The sequence below is a fragment of the Fundulus heteroclitus genome, chromosome 3, assembly GCF_011125445.2.
Source record: "Fundulus heteroclitus isolate FHET01 chromosome 3, MU-UCD_Fhet_4.1, whole genome shotgun sequence".
NCBI lineage: Eukaryota > Metazoa > Chordata > Actinopteri > Cyprinodontiformes > Fundulidae > Fundulus > Fundulus heteroclitus.
Genome location: NC_046363.1, coordinates 46,040,568 through 46,058,884, shown reverse-complemented (window position 1 = coordinate 46,058,884; position 18,317 = coordinate 46,040,568). Strand labels below are relative to the sequence as shown.

General features: G+C 49.9%; 2 protein-coding genes across 5 annotated transcripts; both read left to right on the top strand.

Moving 5' to 3' along the window:
* Nucleotides 1-322: 322 nt before the first annotated feature.
* Nucleotides 323-7,239, top strand: LOC105920230 (zinc finger protein 2). 3 transcript variants are annotated; one of them, XM_036135589.1, is made up of 9 exons: nt 323-475; nt 1,094-1,178; nt 3,030-3,065; nt 3,102-3,751; nt 3,825-4,133; nt 4,317-4,679; nt 4,807-4,875; nt 5,665-5,851; nt 6,422-7,239. In XM_036135589.1, exons 2-9 carry the CDS (start codon nt 1,115-1,117, stop codon nt 7,039-7,041), a joined length of 2,298 nt encoding a protein of 765 aa, XP_035991482.1. In that variant the 5' UTR covers nt 323-475; nt 1,094-1,114; the 3' UTR covers nt 7,042-7,239. The 3 variants fall into 3 exon arrangements, with proteins under 3 accessions (XP_035991482.1, XP_035991480.1, XP_035991481.1); XM_036135587.1 differs by having other exon boundaries at nt 3,030-3,751; XM_036135588.1 differs by having other exon boundaries at nt 323-585; nt 3,030-3,751.
* An 879-nt stretch (nt 7,240-8,118) lies between these two features.
* tmem116 (transmembrane protein 116) lies at nt 8,119-17,287 on the top strand. Of its 2 annotated transcripts, XM_036135586.1 has the most exons (11): nt 8,723-8,884; nt 11,010-11,056; nt 12,894-12,954; nt 13,257-13,388; nt 14,671-14,775; nt 15,305-15,354; nt 15,438-15,521; nt 15,610-15,745; nt 15,882-16,026; nt 16,295-16,374; nt 17,087-17,287. In XM_036135586.1, exons 1-11 carry the CDS (start codon nt 8,810-8,812, stop codon nt 17,255-17,257), a joined length of 1,086 nt encoding a protein of 361 aa, XP_035991479.1. In that variant the 5' UTR covers nt 8,723-8,809; the 3' UTR covers nt 17,258-17,287. The 2 variants fall into 2 exon arrangements, with proteins under 2 accessions (XP_035991478.1, XP_035991479.1); XM_036135585.1 differs by lacking the exon at nt 12,894-12,954 and having other exon boundaries at nt 8,119-8,884.
* The last annotated feature ends 1,030 nt before the right edge of the window (nt 17,288-18,317 follow it).

Below are 18,317 nucleotides of genomic sequence, written 5' to 3'. Positions count from 1 at the left end.
AATAACAGAATTGAAAGCAGATTTTAATGCACCAAAGTCTGGATTTAAGTAATTAAATATAATTGGATAGATGTTACTATGAAATTAAAGAGAATGTCAAAAGTGTGTTGATTAAAAGATGAATACTTTGTGTTGTGCTTAACATTTACAATTGTAGGATTTTAACTTTTCCGTAATAAATTTGCCCTAATTAAAAACTAAAATCTTACATCTGCAACTCCGATTTGATAGGTGGCGGTATAAACCTGAAGGTCTGACACTGAACAAGAAGAAGACGAAGAAGAACTATTGGCTACAGGCAGGTTTGTTGTTGTAGTACCAGCCTCCGGCCAGCAGCGGCAGCACTGAGTACACACGGCTGCACGAACTACTGCTTTGCCTGCAGGTTTTTTGGTTCTGGGGTTTTTCTTCTCTGCAGTCGTTAATAGAAAACCTTCATCATGGAGCCACGGATCTCTAAAACCTTTAACTGACGGTTTGTGTCTTTAAACAAAACAAGCTGGACCTGTGGCAGTCGGAACCACCAGACCTGTTTCTATTAGCTGCAGCTAGCTGCTCGGCCCGGTTTAGTCTTTATTCCCGACGGTAAATAGCGGCCGTTGTGTTCCCTGTCAGGCTGAGATTAGTTTGTTTTCCATAACTGTTGTTTGATCCTGTTTTTCTGAGCTTTAATAAAAGATAAACGAGCTTTCATTTGTTAATTAGCCGGCGGAGTTAAAGCTGTAGCTGATACTGCTCTCTGATTGGCTGAAAGGATGTCCATCGTGTTCTCTGATTGGCTAAAGTTATATTGTTGCCAGATGTTTTAAATAATCGCCGATGTGGTAAATTCAAGATTACTAAACGTCAATCTGATGAAAACCACAAATTAACAGCATAAAAATTTGAGAACGAACCTATTAACAGTTAGGATAATCTATATTATAATCATGTAATGTTTATTATTCTTTGCTCGGTTTTAACCTCTGTAAAGCGCTCTGTGTGGTCCATGTTTGGTCAAAGTTGTCTAAAATCACACGTCTGAGGTCAATCTGTGGGGTTTCTGTTGTTCTTGTTTTTATTTTGCATGAATTCAGTCTTTTTCTTTTTCCAGGGGCCTGGATGAGAGGAGACGATGGATGGAGTGAAGGTGGAAGAGGAGGAAGGAGGAGATGATTGTCAGCAGCTTCCTGAGGAAGGTCAGGACTCTGAGAGCTCTTTGCTGCCACATTCAGTCATAACATGCAGGAAATCACTGATGTCTGAGCGCTGTGGCTTCTGGGAGGTTTTACTAAGCTTTTTAATTTGCCGGGTGAGGAGATCGGCCGGGAAAAGGTGTATAACACTTTAATAATTAGACGGATAATGTTGAGTCGTACCATGAAGATTTGTTGAAACACTGAGAAGAGTGAGGATCAGCAGCTGCTCTGTTTCTTTATAGATCTACAGAGGGCAGGTGATAGGGTGCCAGGAGAGGAACTGTTGTTCTGTAGGAGGAAGACGGAGGCGGTGCAGGACGATGAATCAGGGGTGAGGTAGGAGCGACAGGAGGTTTGAAGGTAAAGGTGGGGTCTGACGGACAGGCTGACGATGAGGCTTTATTCAGAGATGGTGTTCACACTGAGATTTGCTGTGAGAGATGAAGGGTGAAGTTCAGAATCCATGTGAGAGGATGGAGGACAGAAGTGATGGTGGATGTGTTGAAGTTCCTGGAGTCAGCCATCCCAAGCAACCGGCAGCGCTGTGAGGTGGATGGAGATGAGCGTCGGGCTGTGAAAGGAGCGCTGCAGGGGGAGGGGGGGCAGGAAGGTTGACCAGATGCTAGTGAGACCTGCTGTGGTGGATGGAGATGGTGGCATGACTCAAAGACTGCAGGAGAAGCTCAGAGATCGGCCTGGATGAACGTTTGAATTTCACTGTTGTTTCTGCTCAGGAACCTGTGGAGCAACTTTCTGATGTTCGTGCTCTGGGTCTCTAGTCTGTTACAGAGCATAAATCAGTGTTGGGGGGGGGGGGGGGTGTTGTTTAGTGACTGAAGGTTAAATAAGCAAATGTACACATTATTCAAAGCAGCAGCTGAGAAGTTCTTCCAGGGTCGTAAAGTTCATGCAGATGCATGCGGCTCGTTTAACGCTGCGATTGGAATAATAGTTTAATTATAGTAACAGTCGGCTAATGTCAGAAGTATTTAGTTCAGCTCAGAGGAAAATGGACTTAAAAATACGATGCTTAGTTGTGATTTATTATTTAACAGTGAGGAAGAGCCACAAAATATTTCCATTATATACAATAAACCACATTGAACCGGTTAGATTAGAGATTTAAAAACTTCATCAGTCCACAAGCTGAAAATGAAGCAGGATGTGTGCGAATGTGTGAATGCTAATTTCTTAACTCGCCATCCAGTGCAAACAGTGCTGTCAGTAACACATGTATGCTACCACTAAATCGTCTTTTTCTATATCAAAATAATATTTTTCTTCATGATCAAATAGTTAAACTTCAACAATGTAAATCATAATAATTTGACAGGAATTCATAAACAGGAGTGCTTGTACCTCTGACATCAGTATAAATTCATTCACACACAGCTACGCCTGACCGTCTGCATCACAATCTTTAAACATCTGCAGTTTTCACATAAATTCATTACATCTTAATGATTTAACATAATGTGAAACATTAAGCCAGCGGTAGCTTCACTCAGCGGTCCTGCTTCGGTTAATCAAAGGCAGCCAATCACAGCGGAGGAGGCGTCTAAAAAGGCTGACAGGCATAACGTCACTTTTCATTTGGAGTAAGAAAATGAGAGTTTTAAGATCCCAGACCTCCTGCCTGAGCTGCAGGACGTCCATCAGAAGTCTGAAGATCTTCAGCCGGTCTGGACGAGTGTTGATCAGAACCTCCTCTACAGAAAAAGGAAAGTCTGGACCCCAGATAGAAACGAGGGTTGGGTCAGAACCCGGTCCGGTTCTGCTCTGGTGCAGCGGTGCCTGTAGCTCCAGGTTTTACTGACGGTGGATAAATCTGATGTTTCTGTGTCCCTGCAGACTCGCCGGGGATTCCTGAGCCACGGGTTCTGTCCTCGGCTCCAGAACCGGCTCCAGAACCGGCTCCAGAACCGGCTCCAGAACCGGCTCCAGAACCGGCTCCGGATCAGGCCAAACCCAAACGGCGTCACTGCTGCTCCATCTGCGGCCGGGAGTTCGCCGGTCCGTCCCGCCTGGCGGACCACGTGGCCACGCACTACGGCTACAAGCCCCACAGCTGCTCCGTCTGCGGCAAACGCTTCACCAAGAAGGTGAACGTCTTCGTGCACCAGCGCGTCCACACCGGCGAGAAGCCGTACTCCTGCCCCCACTGCGGCGTCAGCTACGCCCAGCGCGGCTGCCTGAGGAGGCACCTCCTCATCCACGCCCCCGAGAAGCCCTTCACCTGCTCGCTGTGCGGCCGCGGCTTCGTCCAGCGCCGCTACCTGGTCCAGCACGAGCGCACCCACACCGGCGAGAAGCCCTTCTCCTGCCCGCTGTGCCCCAAACGCTTCGCCTCGCGCAGCGGCCTCTCCGACCACCAGAAGACCCACCAGGAGCAGAAGCAGCACTGCTGCCTGCTCTGCGGCAAGGCCTTCTACTCCGCCTCCTCCTTCAGGGACCACGTCAGGAACCACACGGGGCGCAAGCTCCACCCCTGCTCGCTGTGTGGGAGGAGCTTCAACCGGCCCAGCCTCCTGAAGAAGCACCTGCAGAAACACGCAGACGGGACCTTGGAGAAGGTGAGCGGCAGGGCGGCAGGGCGGCGGCTCCGGGCGCCGTGGCTCTCTCTGATGCTCTAACTCTGCCCGGCAGGAGGAGGCGGCTCTGCGCTGCCTCCTGTGTCAGGAGGACTTCTCCTCGGCCAAGGAGGCCAAGGAGCACGAGCGCCGGCACCACGCCGCCACCCGGCTCGCCTGCGACGTCTGCGGCCGCGCCTTCAGCCGGCCGTCCCGGCTCAAGGACCACATGAGGTCGCACACCGGAGAGCGGCCGTTCCAGTGCGACGTCTGCAAGACCCGCTTCACGGTGCTGAGGGCGCTGAGGAAGCACCAGGAGATCCACAGCAGGCCGGAACGCCACGCCCACACGGCGCCGGGGGACCGGCCGCCGGCAGCAGAACAGGTGAGCAAGTTCTGACCCAAACCTGACTCACCGTCAGTAAACCTGGGTCTGACGGGACGTCTGGACCCGGATCCAGAGCTCAGGATCGGGTTTATCTGATCCGTCTGGGTCAGAACCTCGGTGCCGGTTCTTCCCAAACAAAAACCGTTTGTTGTCCTGAACATCTGAACTTGTGCGTTCCAGAAATCAGACGAGGTTCTGGAGGCGGACCGCCGGGAAGAGGAGACGGCGCCTTCACCGACCCGCGAGGAAGCAGCGGTTCTGTTGGACCTCCTCCCTCCTGCTCCTCCTCCCGTCAGAACCCAGGAGCCGCTCAGCTGCTCCCTCTGTGAGCAGAACTTTCTGGACCGGCCCGCGTTGGAGGACCACCTGAAAACCCACGAGGCGGCAGAGACCCTGGAGACCTCCAGGAGTCCAGGAGCGAGGAAGAAGAGGAGGAACCACTGCTGCAGCATCTGCTCCAGGAGGTTCCTGAAGCCCTGCCTGCTGCGGGACCACATGAGGGTCCACATCAGGGAGGGGCAGCTCCCCGACCCGGCTGACAAGGTGACCAGAACCCTTCCAGCTCTGTAACCTCCACAGAAACAGCAGGACAGAACCTCAGAGGTTCTGGAGAACCGTTGATCCAAACCTCCTGGTGGAGAACCGGAAACTGATGGGCTCTTTGTTTCAGGAGTTCTGGCTCCACATGAGAACCGGTCCGAAGAAGAAGGGGATGAAGGAGGACGGTGCAGACAGACGGGTGAGAAGCAGTCCAGTCCTCTCTGTCTCTGGTTCTGTTGGGTCTCGGGTCCAGAAACGGGCTGTGAGCAGAAGATGAGCGTCTTCTGAAGGTTTCAGGTCCAGTTGAGCTCGGCTGGTTCTGTTTCCTGTTCACTGTGGCTGGTACCGTGTCGCTCTGGAACCTCATGCCGGGTTTTTTGTCTCTTCACTGAGATTAACTGAAGAAATCAGAGCTCAGCTTTCCTGAAATATTTTCTGGCTGAACGTCTGAGGAGCTTCAACGGGTTTATTTGCCCGTGTTCTGGTGTCTTTGGGCCGGTTCCGTAGAAATCAAAGTCAGGTTCCTTATTGGTGCAAACAAACTCCCCCAGTAAAGGTGGTTCTGATTCTGATCACTCAAAGCACTTTTATTCTTTGACCCAGACATCTGCATCATATAAGCATCAGGACTTTAAGTCATAATAGAATAATTCTTGTAATGTTCTTTATTGTTGTACAACTACTATAATTAGTTTATTCTCATAACTTCCCCCCAAATTAGGATTAGGGCCGTTGCAAATCAAAGAAAATAAATTGTTGTCCACAGAGAAGCTAATTTTCACACAAAAACTCTGGGATTTATATTTTTGTGAGAAAAATGATTTCACGTGACTGAAGGCAAAACATTTGCTCTATTAAAACAAGTATTTCTCTGAAGCTGTAAAGTCAAAAATTAGAGAACCAGTTCAGATTTGCTGCTGCATGTTTTTATCTTCTGGCTCTTCCTGCTGCAGCTCCAGGTTGTATTTCTTCTCCTTGTCTCCCCCAGCGCTCAGCACAGCCCTCCACCTCCGCCGACCCCGTCGTCTCTGGAGCCACGCCTCCTGCGGGTAACCATGACGACCAGGGCGACGCGCCGTCTGAGGGAAACGTGTGTGAGCAGCCCCAGGAGGAGGACGTCAGTGGTCTGATCAACTCTGATGGAGAAGAGGAGCGCTGGGAGTCAGAGTGTCCCGGTACTGTTTCAGTTCAGTTGATCCAGTCCTTATTCCTTCCCATTGCCTGCCTGTGATTCTGATTTCCCATTGATCTGGATCAAAAATTCTGATCAGCAGTTCTGGGTCAATAGTTCTGGAACATCAATTCTGGTTCAGGAGTTTTGGTTCAATAGTTCTGGACCAATAGTTCTAGTTCAGGAGTTCTGGATCATAAGTTCTGGTTCAGGAGTTCTGGATCATCAGTTCTGGTTCAGGAGTTCAGGATCATCAGTGCTGGATGAGCAGTTCTGGTTCAGGAGTTCTGGATCATCAGTTCTGCATCAATAGTTCTGGATCATCAATTCTGGTTCAGGAGTTTTGGTTCAATAGTTCTGGACCAATAGTTCTAGTTCAGGAGTTCTGGGTCATTAGTTATGGTTCAGGTGTTTTGGTTCAATCGTTCTGGATCATCAGTTCTAGATCCAGAGCGATACCTGTTCATCAACTCGGACCTTCCAGACGGTCCGGCTGCTCAGAAGCATCTGAACTGGATCAGAACTTTGAGCGTTCAGGCGTCGGTTCTCTCACCCAGCTTCGTGTTTCCAACAGATCCAAAGAGCCGCTCCGACCCGCCGACGGCCGGCGGCTCCGCAGGGAAAGCCCAGACGTGCTGTCCGGTGTGCGGCCGGGACTGCTTCAAGGCGTCGGCGCTGAAGAAGCACCTGCGCATTCACTCGGGCGAGCGTCCCTTCCAGTGTCCCACCTGCAGCAAGAGCTTCGTCCAGTACGTCCACATGACGGAGCACCAGAGGATCCACACCGGCGAGAAGCCCTTCACCTGCGCCGTCTGCAGCAAGAGCTTCACCTTCTCCAGCGCCCTGCGCCGCCACCGCCGCGTCCACACCAACGAGCGGCCCTTCCACTGCGCCGTCTGTCCCAAGACCTTCAAGCAGGTCTGCGACCTCAAGGACCACCAGCTGATCCACACAGGTGTGCGCTACCAGTGCCCGCTGTGCAGCAAGAGCTTCAGCCGCGCCCTGGAGCTCACCTACCACGTAGACGTGCACTCAGACGCCAAGCCCTACTTCTGCAGCATCTGCCAGAAGAACCTGAGCGGCGCCAGGACCTTCCGCCGCCACATGAAGAAGCACGAGGCGGACAAGTCCAAGATGGACGCGTCTGCGGTGGGGGCGGAGCCTGAGGGGACCGTGACCGCTCAGGAGGCGTGACGAGGAGAGCGGCCAATCAGGAGAGGAGGAGGAGACGCTTCAGCATCCTTGTGCCGCCATCTTTAGAGTAGACCATGTGACCTGAGCTCTATTATCCACTGGAGTGCTAATCACCGTCTGTTAGAACGAGTCGCTTTGAAGCCACCAGCCGCCATATTGGTACTCCCTATTTCCCCCCAGTAACTAGGGAATATGTGCGCTACAGCATCGAATAACGAGGATTTTCTCATGTTCAGGGGGGGCTTAAAACTTTTAAAATGTCAAATGCCATATACTTTATGTTATGTTCTAAAACTATCAAGTAGTGAGAAAGTCATGTGCTGAAATATTTTGCATTTTATTTATTTAAATATATATATAACATTCATAAATATATAAATAACAATATACAAAAACATATTTACATATGTGTATATATATATATATATATATATATATATATATATATATATATATATATATATATATATATATATATTTAATATGAATAACATGTAAAATATTTCAGCATCTAATTTCCTAGTAGTTGATAGTGTTAGTACATCCACTGACTGTAGAATTACCTGTGAAACGTTTACACTCAGCCAGAAAACTGCTTGTTGTTGCAACCAAATCCTGTGGGATTCTGTGAGAGTAGGGAGGAGCAAGATGGCGGCCAGTGACTTCAGTTTTTCAGCAAAATCAGCCCTCCAGTGTATCAGTGGTGACCTGAGACATTTGCTTCTGGGCTTCCTACGGGAGCTCAGGAAGGACAAACGCAGCAGATTTAGAGTTTTTATTTTGTTCTTGGTTTGTTCTGCAAACATGTTGCAGGCTGGACCTAAATCTCCATAAATGAATAAAAAGTTTGATCCAGATGAAAGTTTCTGATGAAGAGTTCTCAGCTGTGTGATGATGATGATGATTATTATTATTTTATTATTATATGATGAGATATTAACCAGAACATAAATAATTTCTGCTGGTTTTCTAAACCTGATAAATTGTTCTTAACATTTCCAGAGCTTTGTTGCCCTGGACTCTAGGAAGCGGCTAAGAACGTTCCTCTAACTGATCGGACCTTCAGCTTTCCCATCAGGGGATATGAGTAAAGCCGGTTCTGTTTCAGGTGGTTTTCAGGGAAATGCCAGAACTTTTCTGGAAGGTTAGTTTAAAAGGAGAATTTCTTTGACCTGCAGGCTGTTTTTCCCCTGAAGTCATCGGGCCTCCTGCACCATGAGGAACCATGGCTGGTGTCCTCCAGCAGGTGGCGCTGACGGGTAACCTGGCCGTCTCTATCCGCCAGGTTCTGTTTTACTTCCAGAAATGATCCGTTTCTGCTGTGAAGGTTCGGTCCGGTTGGTTTCCTGGAGGTTTGCTGGACCTCCAGGTGAGGCAGGAACCTGCTGATGAAGGTGAAGCAGACGCTCTGATCCAATCAGGGAACCCATGATGGAGCCAATATTTACCTGCTGGGACTGAGATAAATTCATCAGAACCTTATCTGGGCCGTTCAGAACCCACCTGGATGGGTTCAGTCCGTTTCCTCCAGACTTCTGCTGGTCTTCATCAGCAGGTCCAGGACCTCAGATCTGTTAGGTGGGTCACCTCCAGCTTTAGAGCCGTTCGGCCAGAACCGGACCGCTGGCGGGTCGGCCTGTAGCTGAGGGCGGATCATTCCAGCCCGGTGCCGGCTTGATGCGTCTCCAGGTGGGCGGGGTCCACCTGGACAAGCCCCGCCCCCCGCAGGATAAAGGCTGCGGCCGCCGCTCCGCCTGCAGCCTGCAGCATGTGGCCGTCAGAGACGCTGAGCTTGACCCGCAGCCCGGAGAGCAACACCACCGGAGCCATGGACTGGACCCAGGTGAGTGTGCAGGTTAAAGCAGGCTGTTACGTCACAGCCTCAGGTCTGATCAGATCTCCTGTTTTCACTCATCAGACCTAAAAGCTGCTGAAATAACGGTCCTGATCCGGTTTGGTAAATAACTTTATTAGTAGTTTGGTTCGCTACGTTTGAGTTCAGATTATCTGACAGCACTGAGATTATCTGGAGAATTCAGTTCATTGATTTAATTTGTTGAGATAAAAAAAGTCCTTTTGCTCATTATCTTCTTTTACTGAGATGAGGAAAAGAGTTTTATGTGTTTAGAGCAGATAAATGTGATATAAAGTTTGGACATATTGGTGCTGCAGGCTTGGTTTGTATTTGTTCGGCACTTTATAATAATTTAATTAACTTTTAGAGCTTTAAGGCACTGAAGTCTGTGGGTTATTTTGCCCTCAGCTCGGACTCACAGGGTCTGAATCCTTCACATCATATTTAAGAGGGATTCCTAATTGCTTCATAACAGACTGAACTGTAGTCTTATTCCTCCGAGTCCTCCATATGTCAGCCGTATTTTCCATCAGAACCAGCATTCAGAGTTTGAACGGGTCACAGGAAGTTGGCCCTTACCCGACCCGGTTATCGCTTTGATGCCTTTCCTAGTTTTTCCACAAATCAAAGTTTCCTCTAGGATTTTTAGCTTAGAGTGACTGTGGTTCTGACCCGGTGAAATATTCAGAACCTTTTGGATTCAGCCAGTCTCCTTCCAGTTCTCTAGAGCACTTCCTGCTTTGTGTCCAATCAGAGCCCAGACATAGTCAGAGACACACCCAGCAGGTTTCACCTGATGGTTCTGTACGAACTGGACCTGGACGTTCTGTTCAGGAAACCCTACAGAAACAGAAGGTTCTGTCGGCGTTGACCCGAGAACCTTTTTAGAACGGATCCATCGTGCTGACACGGTACCGTGGAGTACTGAGTCATTCATGCAGGATCTTTAGTTGCTGACCCGTTTCCAGGTTTAATGTTGCTCTGTGGAGGTTCTGGTGGAACCGCTAAACCCGAGCGACGCTGCGACGGTCTCCATGTGGATGTGGGAGTCACCTGAGGCCGGGGGTGTCCAAACTTTTCGGTACATGGGCCAAAATTGTCAAGTCAAAGGAACTCGAGGGCCAAAAAATGAACATAAACCAAAAAAATTCTGTAAATTTTTTTGTACCTGCTCTACAAAATATGATAAAAATTAGTCAGATTTTCTGTTGGAATGAATGTAAATCATTGTAGATCCAAAATTTGATGTTGTATTAAAAGACGGTGATCCTGTTTGCAAATTATTTTAAATAATTTAATTTGACCCTTTAACAATAATAAACTTTAGTCTTTTTGGTTTAGCAATATAAGAACAGTATTTGGCTCGGTTGTTCTTTGAAAACACTTGCAGCAATTGGCCAGTTTTAATAATTGAATTCAAAGCAAATTTTAATGCACCAAAGGATAGATGTTACTATGAAATTAAAGATGTCAAAAGTGTGTTTATTAAAAGATGAATACTTCGTGTAGTACTGAACATTTTCCATTGTAGGATTTTAACTTTTCTGTAATCGTTTTGCACTAATTAAAACTAAAAAAAACATCTGGATCAGCCACCTGTGATGGGGGGCCGCCCAGAATCAGTACAGGGGCCACAAACGGCCCGCGGGCCGCGCTTTGGACACGCCTGCCTCACAGTTAAAGGGCTCATGGCGCTGGTGGCCTTCACCCGTCAGTAGCTGAACAGGCAGAACCGAGCCGAGGAACCGGACCTCAGACAGCAGGACCGTGGGACCTCAGGTGTGGCGCACCTGGTCGGACCTCAGGTGTGGCGCACCTGGTCGGACCTCAGGTGTGGCGCACCTGGTCGGACCTCAGCTGCTTCTGGAGGAGCTCCATGGCTCACCAAGAACGCTCCAGAGTCTCAGTGCAGATGAAACGTTCCAGATTTAGCAGCTTTGATCTCCGGTGTGAACAGAAAGCAGCTACAGAGCAAACAGACGTTTAACTGGCAGGAGGAGAGCAGGTCTGCGTGGTTCTGGTTCTGGATGAACGGACCTTTCCCTCCATGTCTGAGCTGTTCGGGTGAAATGACTCCTGCAGCCGCTCCTGTAACCGCTGTGTGTCTCTGCAGGTGTACGAGGCCGTCAGGTGGATCCAGCTGATCATGGCTGTGTTCAGGTGGGTCCCTGCTTCGTCCTCCTCTTCCTCACTCAGAACGGCGACATGCACCGAGGTCTTCAGAGACGAAGGCTGCTGCTCAGGGTTCTGCACACATTTACACAAACGTGCTAAACTCCTCCTTTAAGAGCAGAAAACATGCATTTCACTCAGGAAGGTTTGTGAATATTTAGTCCTTTCTGCATTTAAGGTTTTAACACATTTAAAGCCTTAAATGCAGAAACTTCAGTTCAGACCCTGAGGTTGTTGTTGTTTAAACGGGGATTTCAGGTCTAAACCGGGTTTGATGCTGGTTCTGAGGAGCTCTGGGATAAAAACGCTCGTCCTGAAGGAAAAACTCTACACACAGCTCCAAGGTGCCGTTTCATTGGACACTAACGGTCCAATGAAACGGCACCTTGGAGCTCTGCAGCGGCGCAGCAGATGAGCCACGAATTGGACTGGTTCTGCATCCAGAACCGTTGTCCATCACCAGCTGGTAGAAGCTCACGCAGCAGGGATTGTTCTGGAGAACCTTGGTCCAGCTCTACCATCCAGAGTTACATCTGAGCAGAGAAGAAGCCTGATGTTCTCCTCAGAGACTTCCAGGATGGACCATCATGGATCAGATGGGTCAGTTCTCCAGATGTTTGCCATCCGGCAGCCGGTCCCTGCAGCCCGGCTCTGAGACGGTAGGAGGTGGTTCCACGGTCTGGACATGGATCATCTCCTCTGAAGGCAGCGTTGGTGCAGAAAAGTCCAGCAGAGGTTCTAGAGCAACGTCTGCTGCCTCCAAGTGCACATCTTCTCCAGGGAGGTCCATGACTGCTTGAGGAAGAGGAGGGTAGCTGCTGTCCTGATCTCAGCAGAGAAGATGAACCCATGACCTTCACTGTTGGACATGTGGAGATGTTAGCAGGAGGAGGACAGAATGAAGCCTGGCTCGATGTCCTCAGTCTGTGGGAGAAGAAATGGGAATTGTTCTGGATTGCCTTCAATTCAATGTTTTTAAATTAAATTTCTATAGCTCATATTCCACAACATCTCATCTCAAGGCTCTTTCCAAAGTCAGACTCCATCAGATCCTCCAGGTTGGTGAGAAAGTTTCCTCTCTAAGGAAACCCAGCAGGTTGCATCAAGTCTCTCCAAGCAGCATTCACTCCTCCTGAAAGAGCGTAGAGCCACAGTGGACAGTCGTCTGCATTGTTGATGGCTTTGCAGCAATCCCTCATACTGAGCATGCATGAAGCGACAGTGGAGAGGAAAACTCCCCTTTAACAGGGAGGAGAACCTCCAGCAGAACCAGAACCAGGCTCAGTGTGAACGCTCATCTGCCTCCACCCACTGGGGCTTAGAGAAGACAGAGCAGAGACACAGAAAGCACAGAAGCTCACATTGACCCAGGAGTACTTTCTATGGTAGAGAAGACAGAGCAGAGACACAGAAAGCTCAGAAGCTCACATTGACCCAGGAGTACTTTCTATGTTAGAGAAGACAGAGCAGAGACACAGAAAGCACAGAAGCTCACATTGACCCAGGAGTACTTTCTATGTTAGAGAAGACAGAGCAGAGACACAGAAAGCTCAGAAGCTCACATTGACCCAGGAGTACTTTCTATGTTAGAGAAGACAGAGCAGAGACACAGAAAGCTCAGAAGCTCACATTGACCCAGGAGTACTTTCTATGGTAGATGGTGATAGTGGTTGCTGTCTGGATGCAGGAATGGATCGATATAAACAGTGAAACTGTTTTAAACTCTTTCCCTCGTCTAGATTATATTTGTACCAAAGAATCACTCTGAATGTTTCTGCTGAGCTGATTTTGATCTTTAATGGTAAGTTTCTCTGGCTCTTTGCAGCATTGTTGGCTCAGCCTCCATCATCTGGCATATCGGTCCCAGACTCTGCCAGAAGCCAGAGGTCAGTCTCTCACGTCGCCCTGCAGCCTCAGCAGCAAACGGCGAGGCCCCGCTGGCTCCTGCTCATAGCTCGCTGCTAATGATGCTAACGCTGCTAACGCTGCTAACGCTGCTAACGATGCTAACGATGCTAACGCTGCTAACAATGCTAACGATGCTAACGCTGCTAACGATGCCAACGATGCTAATGCTGCTAATGATGCTAACAATGCTAACGATGCTAACGCTGCCAACGATGCTAATGCTGCTAATGATGCTAACAATGCTAACGATGCTAACGCTGCTCTCTGGTTGTCGTTGCAGCTGCAGCCTCTGTTCCAGCTCAGCGTGGCCGACCTGCTGCTGGCCGCCTGCTGGCTGACCGGCGCCGTCCTCTACTCCCAGAGCTGCAGCAACCTGAGCGTGCTCTGCTACAACCTGCACACCGTGGAGCAGGTAACGCACCTGAGCCCCCTCAGCCCCCCCCAGGGCGCCGCAGACCCGCTGCTTCCTCATTTTACAGGAAAGTTTTGAGCTTGTTTCAGTGAAACGAGGGACTTCCATGTCATCGGGCCGTGGCTCCTGTTTCCTCCTCACACACAACCGCCTCTTTGTTAGAAAATCACGGCTTCCTCAAAAACACGCTGGGATAAAAACACGTCAGCCTGGGCACGAACAGAAGAAGCTGCAGTTTGGCTTTAATCTGCATTAATCTGGGTTCCAACGACACGCAGACCTGTTCTGAGGACTGAGACGTCTCTGCTGATAAAACATGTTAATCAGAGCAAAGGAAATTTATTTCTGCCATTTTAAAAGGTTTCATATGAAAGTGCCTCAGTAACAAAGATCTAAAAATAGTTAATCATCAGTTTTCTTCCTCCAGTTTCAGTGAATAACATTTATAAAGATGTAATTGTTGCTCCTTCTCATAATTTAATGATGGTAGAAGCTCATTTGCTCTGACGGTGAACATTATTTGACAGATTTAGTGTTTTTGACGCAGCGCCGGCTCTTTATTTTACTCCGGTAACAGAAATCAGTGATTGAGGGTTGAACGGCTAAACGTCGCCTGTCTTCAGGTTTTATTTCTGACCGGGATTTGAACCCGCAGCACCTGTCCTCATGTTTCTGTGCAGAATCTGGGTTTTCCCCTGCAGAGCAGCGCAGTCAGTGGTTCTGTTGGCGGCAGCTGAACCTGCAGGTTCTGCCTCAGCTCTGGTCGTGTTCAGCCCGTCAGAACAGGTTCTGATGGCGCCTCAGCCCGTCAGAACCGGGCCTCGGGTCGTTGGTTCTGCTTTCGGCGCTGGTATTTTGTGGTCTGTGCTTGGATACTGATGTGAAACCCGTTGCTCTTCTGAAAAATGTCATCGCTGACATCATTCATGCGAAGATAAATCCACGAAGCCACTGGGCCAGAACCACCAGAACTGAACCCTCAGGACGGGAAGCTGGGCCCATGACGTGGGTTCACTCCCGTCAGCACCGGGGTAAACCCACCCTATCCGGCCCATTTGGCTCACAGAGCAGGTCCAGAACTGCCCTGAACTGGGTCACTAGCAGGAGGAAATGGAGCAGCAGAACCAGGACTGGGCACAAAAACACGGCTGACCTAAATCTATTGTGGCGCTTTCAGCTGCTGCTTTAACCCTCTCTGCTGCTGCTGCTGGGTTTGATGGTCAGAACCAACCGGGCCGGAGGTTCTGAATGATTAAACGTGACCCGTTTACCTGTGTTTCAGGTTCTGTACATGGCCTCCTTCTTCTTCACGCTGAACTACGTGTGGAACCTCTACACCGTGATCAGAGAGAAGTTCAACAGCTGCTTCAGCGGATACTCCGTCCAGGTAGGTCTGGGCCCAGAACCTGGAACCGCCCCGCCTGCACAGAACCAGCGCTGACAGAACCAGCGCTCACAGAACCAGCGCTCACAGAACCAGAACTGACAGAACCAGCGCTCACAGAACCAGCTGACACAGACCCGTCTAACATATATTTGAGCGTTATTTGTATTAAACCAGCTCTGATTTCCTGCAGGCAGCTAGAACAACCTGTTCCTCCTTCAGGAAATGCTGTTGTTTGATTTAAACTTAGATTTTAGATTGTGGCGCGCATTATTTTTTTTCTCCTTCATTAAACTGAAATCTGGGCCAGGGCGTCCAAACGGGGGCGGTCCCTGGTAATCGGGGGCGGTCCCTGGTAATCGGGGGCGGTCCCTGGTAATCGGGGACGGTCCCTGGTAATCGGGGGCGGTCCCTGGTAATCGGGGACGTGTGGTCCTCCTGGTGTCGGCGCTCAGTCAGGCGGATCGTTTATCTCCAAACAAAAGAACCCGTCTGGATCCAGGTTCTGAGCGTTTGCGTCTTCTTTCCTCAGTTCTCCAACAGAGTGTCTGTGAAAGCCAAGCTGATCGCCGCCTTTTTAGGGTGAGTAAAAGCCGAGCCGACGTACCTGCACCACACCTGGCTCCGCCCCTCACAGGTGAGCCATGTCTCTGTTTGTGCTCCAGCCTGTGCCCCGCGCTGCTGATGGTCCCCGTGTTCATCCGAGGGAACGCCAGCCACTGCCAGGCCAACTTCACGGAGCCGTACAGGTGAGCACGTCCCCCCCCCCCCCCCCGCTGCGCCGTGGCGTGTCGCTGAGCGTCTGTCTGGACCCTGACTGTCCGGTTCTGGGAGCAGGTGTCTGCTGATGCACACCGGGGCCCTGTTCCTGCGGCCGGGTCACCAGCAGCTGAGCTCCACCTGCAGCGTCCTGCACGTCTACCAGATCGTGCTCTTCCTGGGCTCCTTCCTCGTCACGCTGCTCGGCATCACGGTCGGTACCGGGCCTGGAGGCGGCGCCGGGCCGGCCCGCCTCGATGCCCTCACATGAATCATTCAAAGACTTAAATCTTTCATGCAGATCCTTGTAGACTGACCCAAATAATGACGTTCTGGTCTTCCTGCACCAGGGCCTGGTGGTCAAAGCGCGCTGCATCCACAGGCGCGCCGTGACGGCCAACGGTTACCTGGGCAACGAGCAGCGGGCCTTGTTCCGGGTGATGGACCTGCGGATGCTGCTCTACCCTCTGGTCTTCATCTTCTGCTGGGGCCCTGGTGTGTTCTGCTCGCTCTGAGCGACGCTAACGCTGATGCTAACGCTGATGCTAACGCTGATGCTAACGCTGACGCTAACGCTGATGCTGACGCTAACGCTGACGCTGAAGCTGACGTTGAAGCTAACGCTGATGCTAACGCTGATGCTAACGCTGATGCTAACGCTGACGCTAACGCTGATGCTAACGCTAACGCTGATGCTAACGCTAACTCTGATGCTAACGCTGATGCTAACCCTGATGCTAACGCTGTCTGTGCTTGTCTGCAGCCGTGGCGCTGGCTTTCCTCCGGGTGGCGAAGCCCTCGACGGGTCACGGTGTGGTGGGAGGGTGCCTCTACATATCTGAGGTCAGTGTGCCGCTCCACAGACGGGGGTGTCCAAACTTTTTGCCATGGGGGCCAAAGTTACTCAGGGTCCACAAATTAAAACCTTTTTTAAATCAAAATGGCAAAAAACTCCCTTTTTTTCATTCTTACCTGCTCGATAATAAACTCACACAAATACTTTAATGGAACAAACAATTTAGTCTGATTGGTGTAGAAAAAGAATCTGTAAATCATTTTAGATTTGAAACATAAAAATATTATTGGAGGCCCTAAACTGTTTGGGTTGATCCTTTTTTTTTTTTTTGTCTCTTTTTAGCAACAATAACAGGATTAATTTGGGCTCGCTCTTGCTTTATTTTAGAGTGAAATAATAATAATAATAAGCCTGCCTTTTGGTAAAACATGTGGTCTTATTTACTATTAAAAGCAAACATATGGCTGATAAAAAAAAGTTGTTGCACCTCATATTTTCCCTTTTTTAAGAAGATTTTAATTTGTCTCTTTTTTGAAAGGCCCTGTATCAGTGAAAATTGCCCAACTTTTTAAAGGTGTATCTTCTCAACCATCTGAGCTGGCAGAACCAAATTTAGGCCATTCTGCCAAAAGCATTCAGACGGCCTCAAACGGCCCCCGGGCCTCTCTTTGGACCCCGCTGGTTCTAGCCATGTGGGAAATGTCCCATGATGCTCGGTGCCGTTATAGACGTGCCGCTCTCTGTGCCTCTGCTCCCCAGGCGTTCACCTCGGCCTCCCAGGGTTTCCTCAACTGTCTGGTCTACGGCTGGACCCGGCAGCACCTGCGACGGACCGGCCTGGTGCTCCTCTCTCAAGACGTGGACACCCAGACGCCTCTGCTGCGCTCCCAGCAGACCAGGAGCTACCTGGGCCCCGGGACCATCCGCTGAGGGCCAGCTGACCACCGGGGGGGGGGGGGGGGGGGGGGGGGGGGGCGTTTTTATTTTTTTTTGTTTTCTGCCACAAAGACTCGAAAGTGTCGACTTTCACTTTCCACTGGAGGAAAAACACCACAGCTGTGACTTCACAGGACAAAAAAGTTCCACCTCTGATCCTGAACCACCGGGGTGAGAAAAGAGGAAGAGGAAGAGCGAGGGGGAGTTCAGTTCGAGAGGAAGAGGAACGAAGAAAACAGGATTTGAGAACGTTTTCAGTCGGGGGGTTTGTTTCTAATTCGGGTTAATTTTGACGCAGCCTGAAGATCTGCTGTGAACCAGTCGATGGAAGCTGATTTGACCTTAAATGTATTTCACTTACAGATCTTTGTCGTCTCTGGGAAACTTCAGCTCGTCTCGTTCTGAAGCAGAATACAAGCTTCTGAGCTTTTGGAGGTTAGCAGAACTTTAGGAGGTTCTAGGGTTTCACCCAGAGAACCCTGCAGGGGTCCAGAGCCGTTCTCGTTGGTCCTCTGAGAGGAACCCAGTGTGTCGGCTTCTGTTTCTCCTCCTGCTTTAGGAGAACCGAGCTCAGGTTGTTCTGATCTCTGAGCCCCTCGGTGCTCCTGGATGGAGGGAAGAATCTGGAGGAGAGCTGGATCATCTCGATCGGGTCAGGATGGTTCTCTGGTGGAACCACACAGAACTCATGGGAAATCTCAGCCTTTCTTCTCCAGATGTTTCTCACACTCTGAAGGAGAAAAGCTTTGCTCCAGTCTCCTTCTGTTCCTCCTCTCTCCTCCTGCAGAACCTCAGTCGGTTCTGGACGGCTTTCCTGGACAGAACCGTTTGTTTGCTGCTTTCCTGTCTCACCTGCGGCGCTCAGGTGGAGGCGAGCCGCAGCGTTCCACACCTTCTTCCACCTGAAGCTTCTTCTCTGCAGCAGAACGTCTCAGGGGTTAATTCCAGAGAAAAAGCCTCGTTACCAAGAGAACCTTTTCAGCTAATAAAGTTCTACGTATCTAAGAACCCGGATCACCGACTGAGAGCGGATCAGAGCGAGGAGGATCCAAAC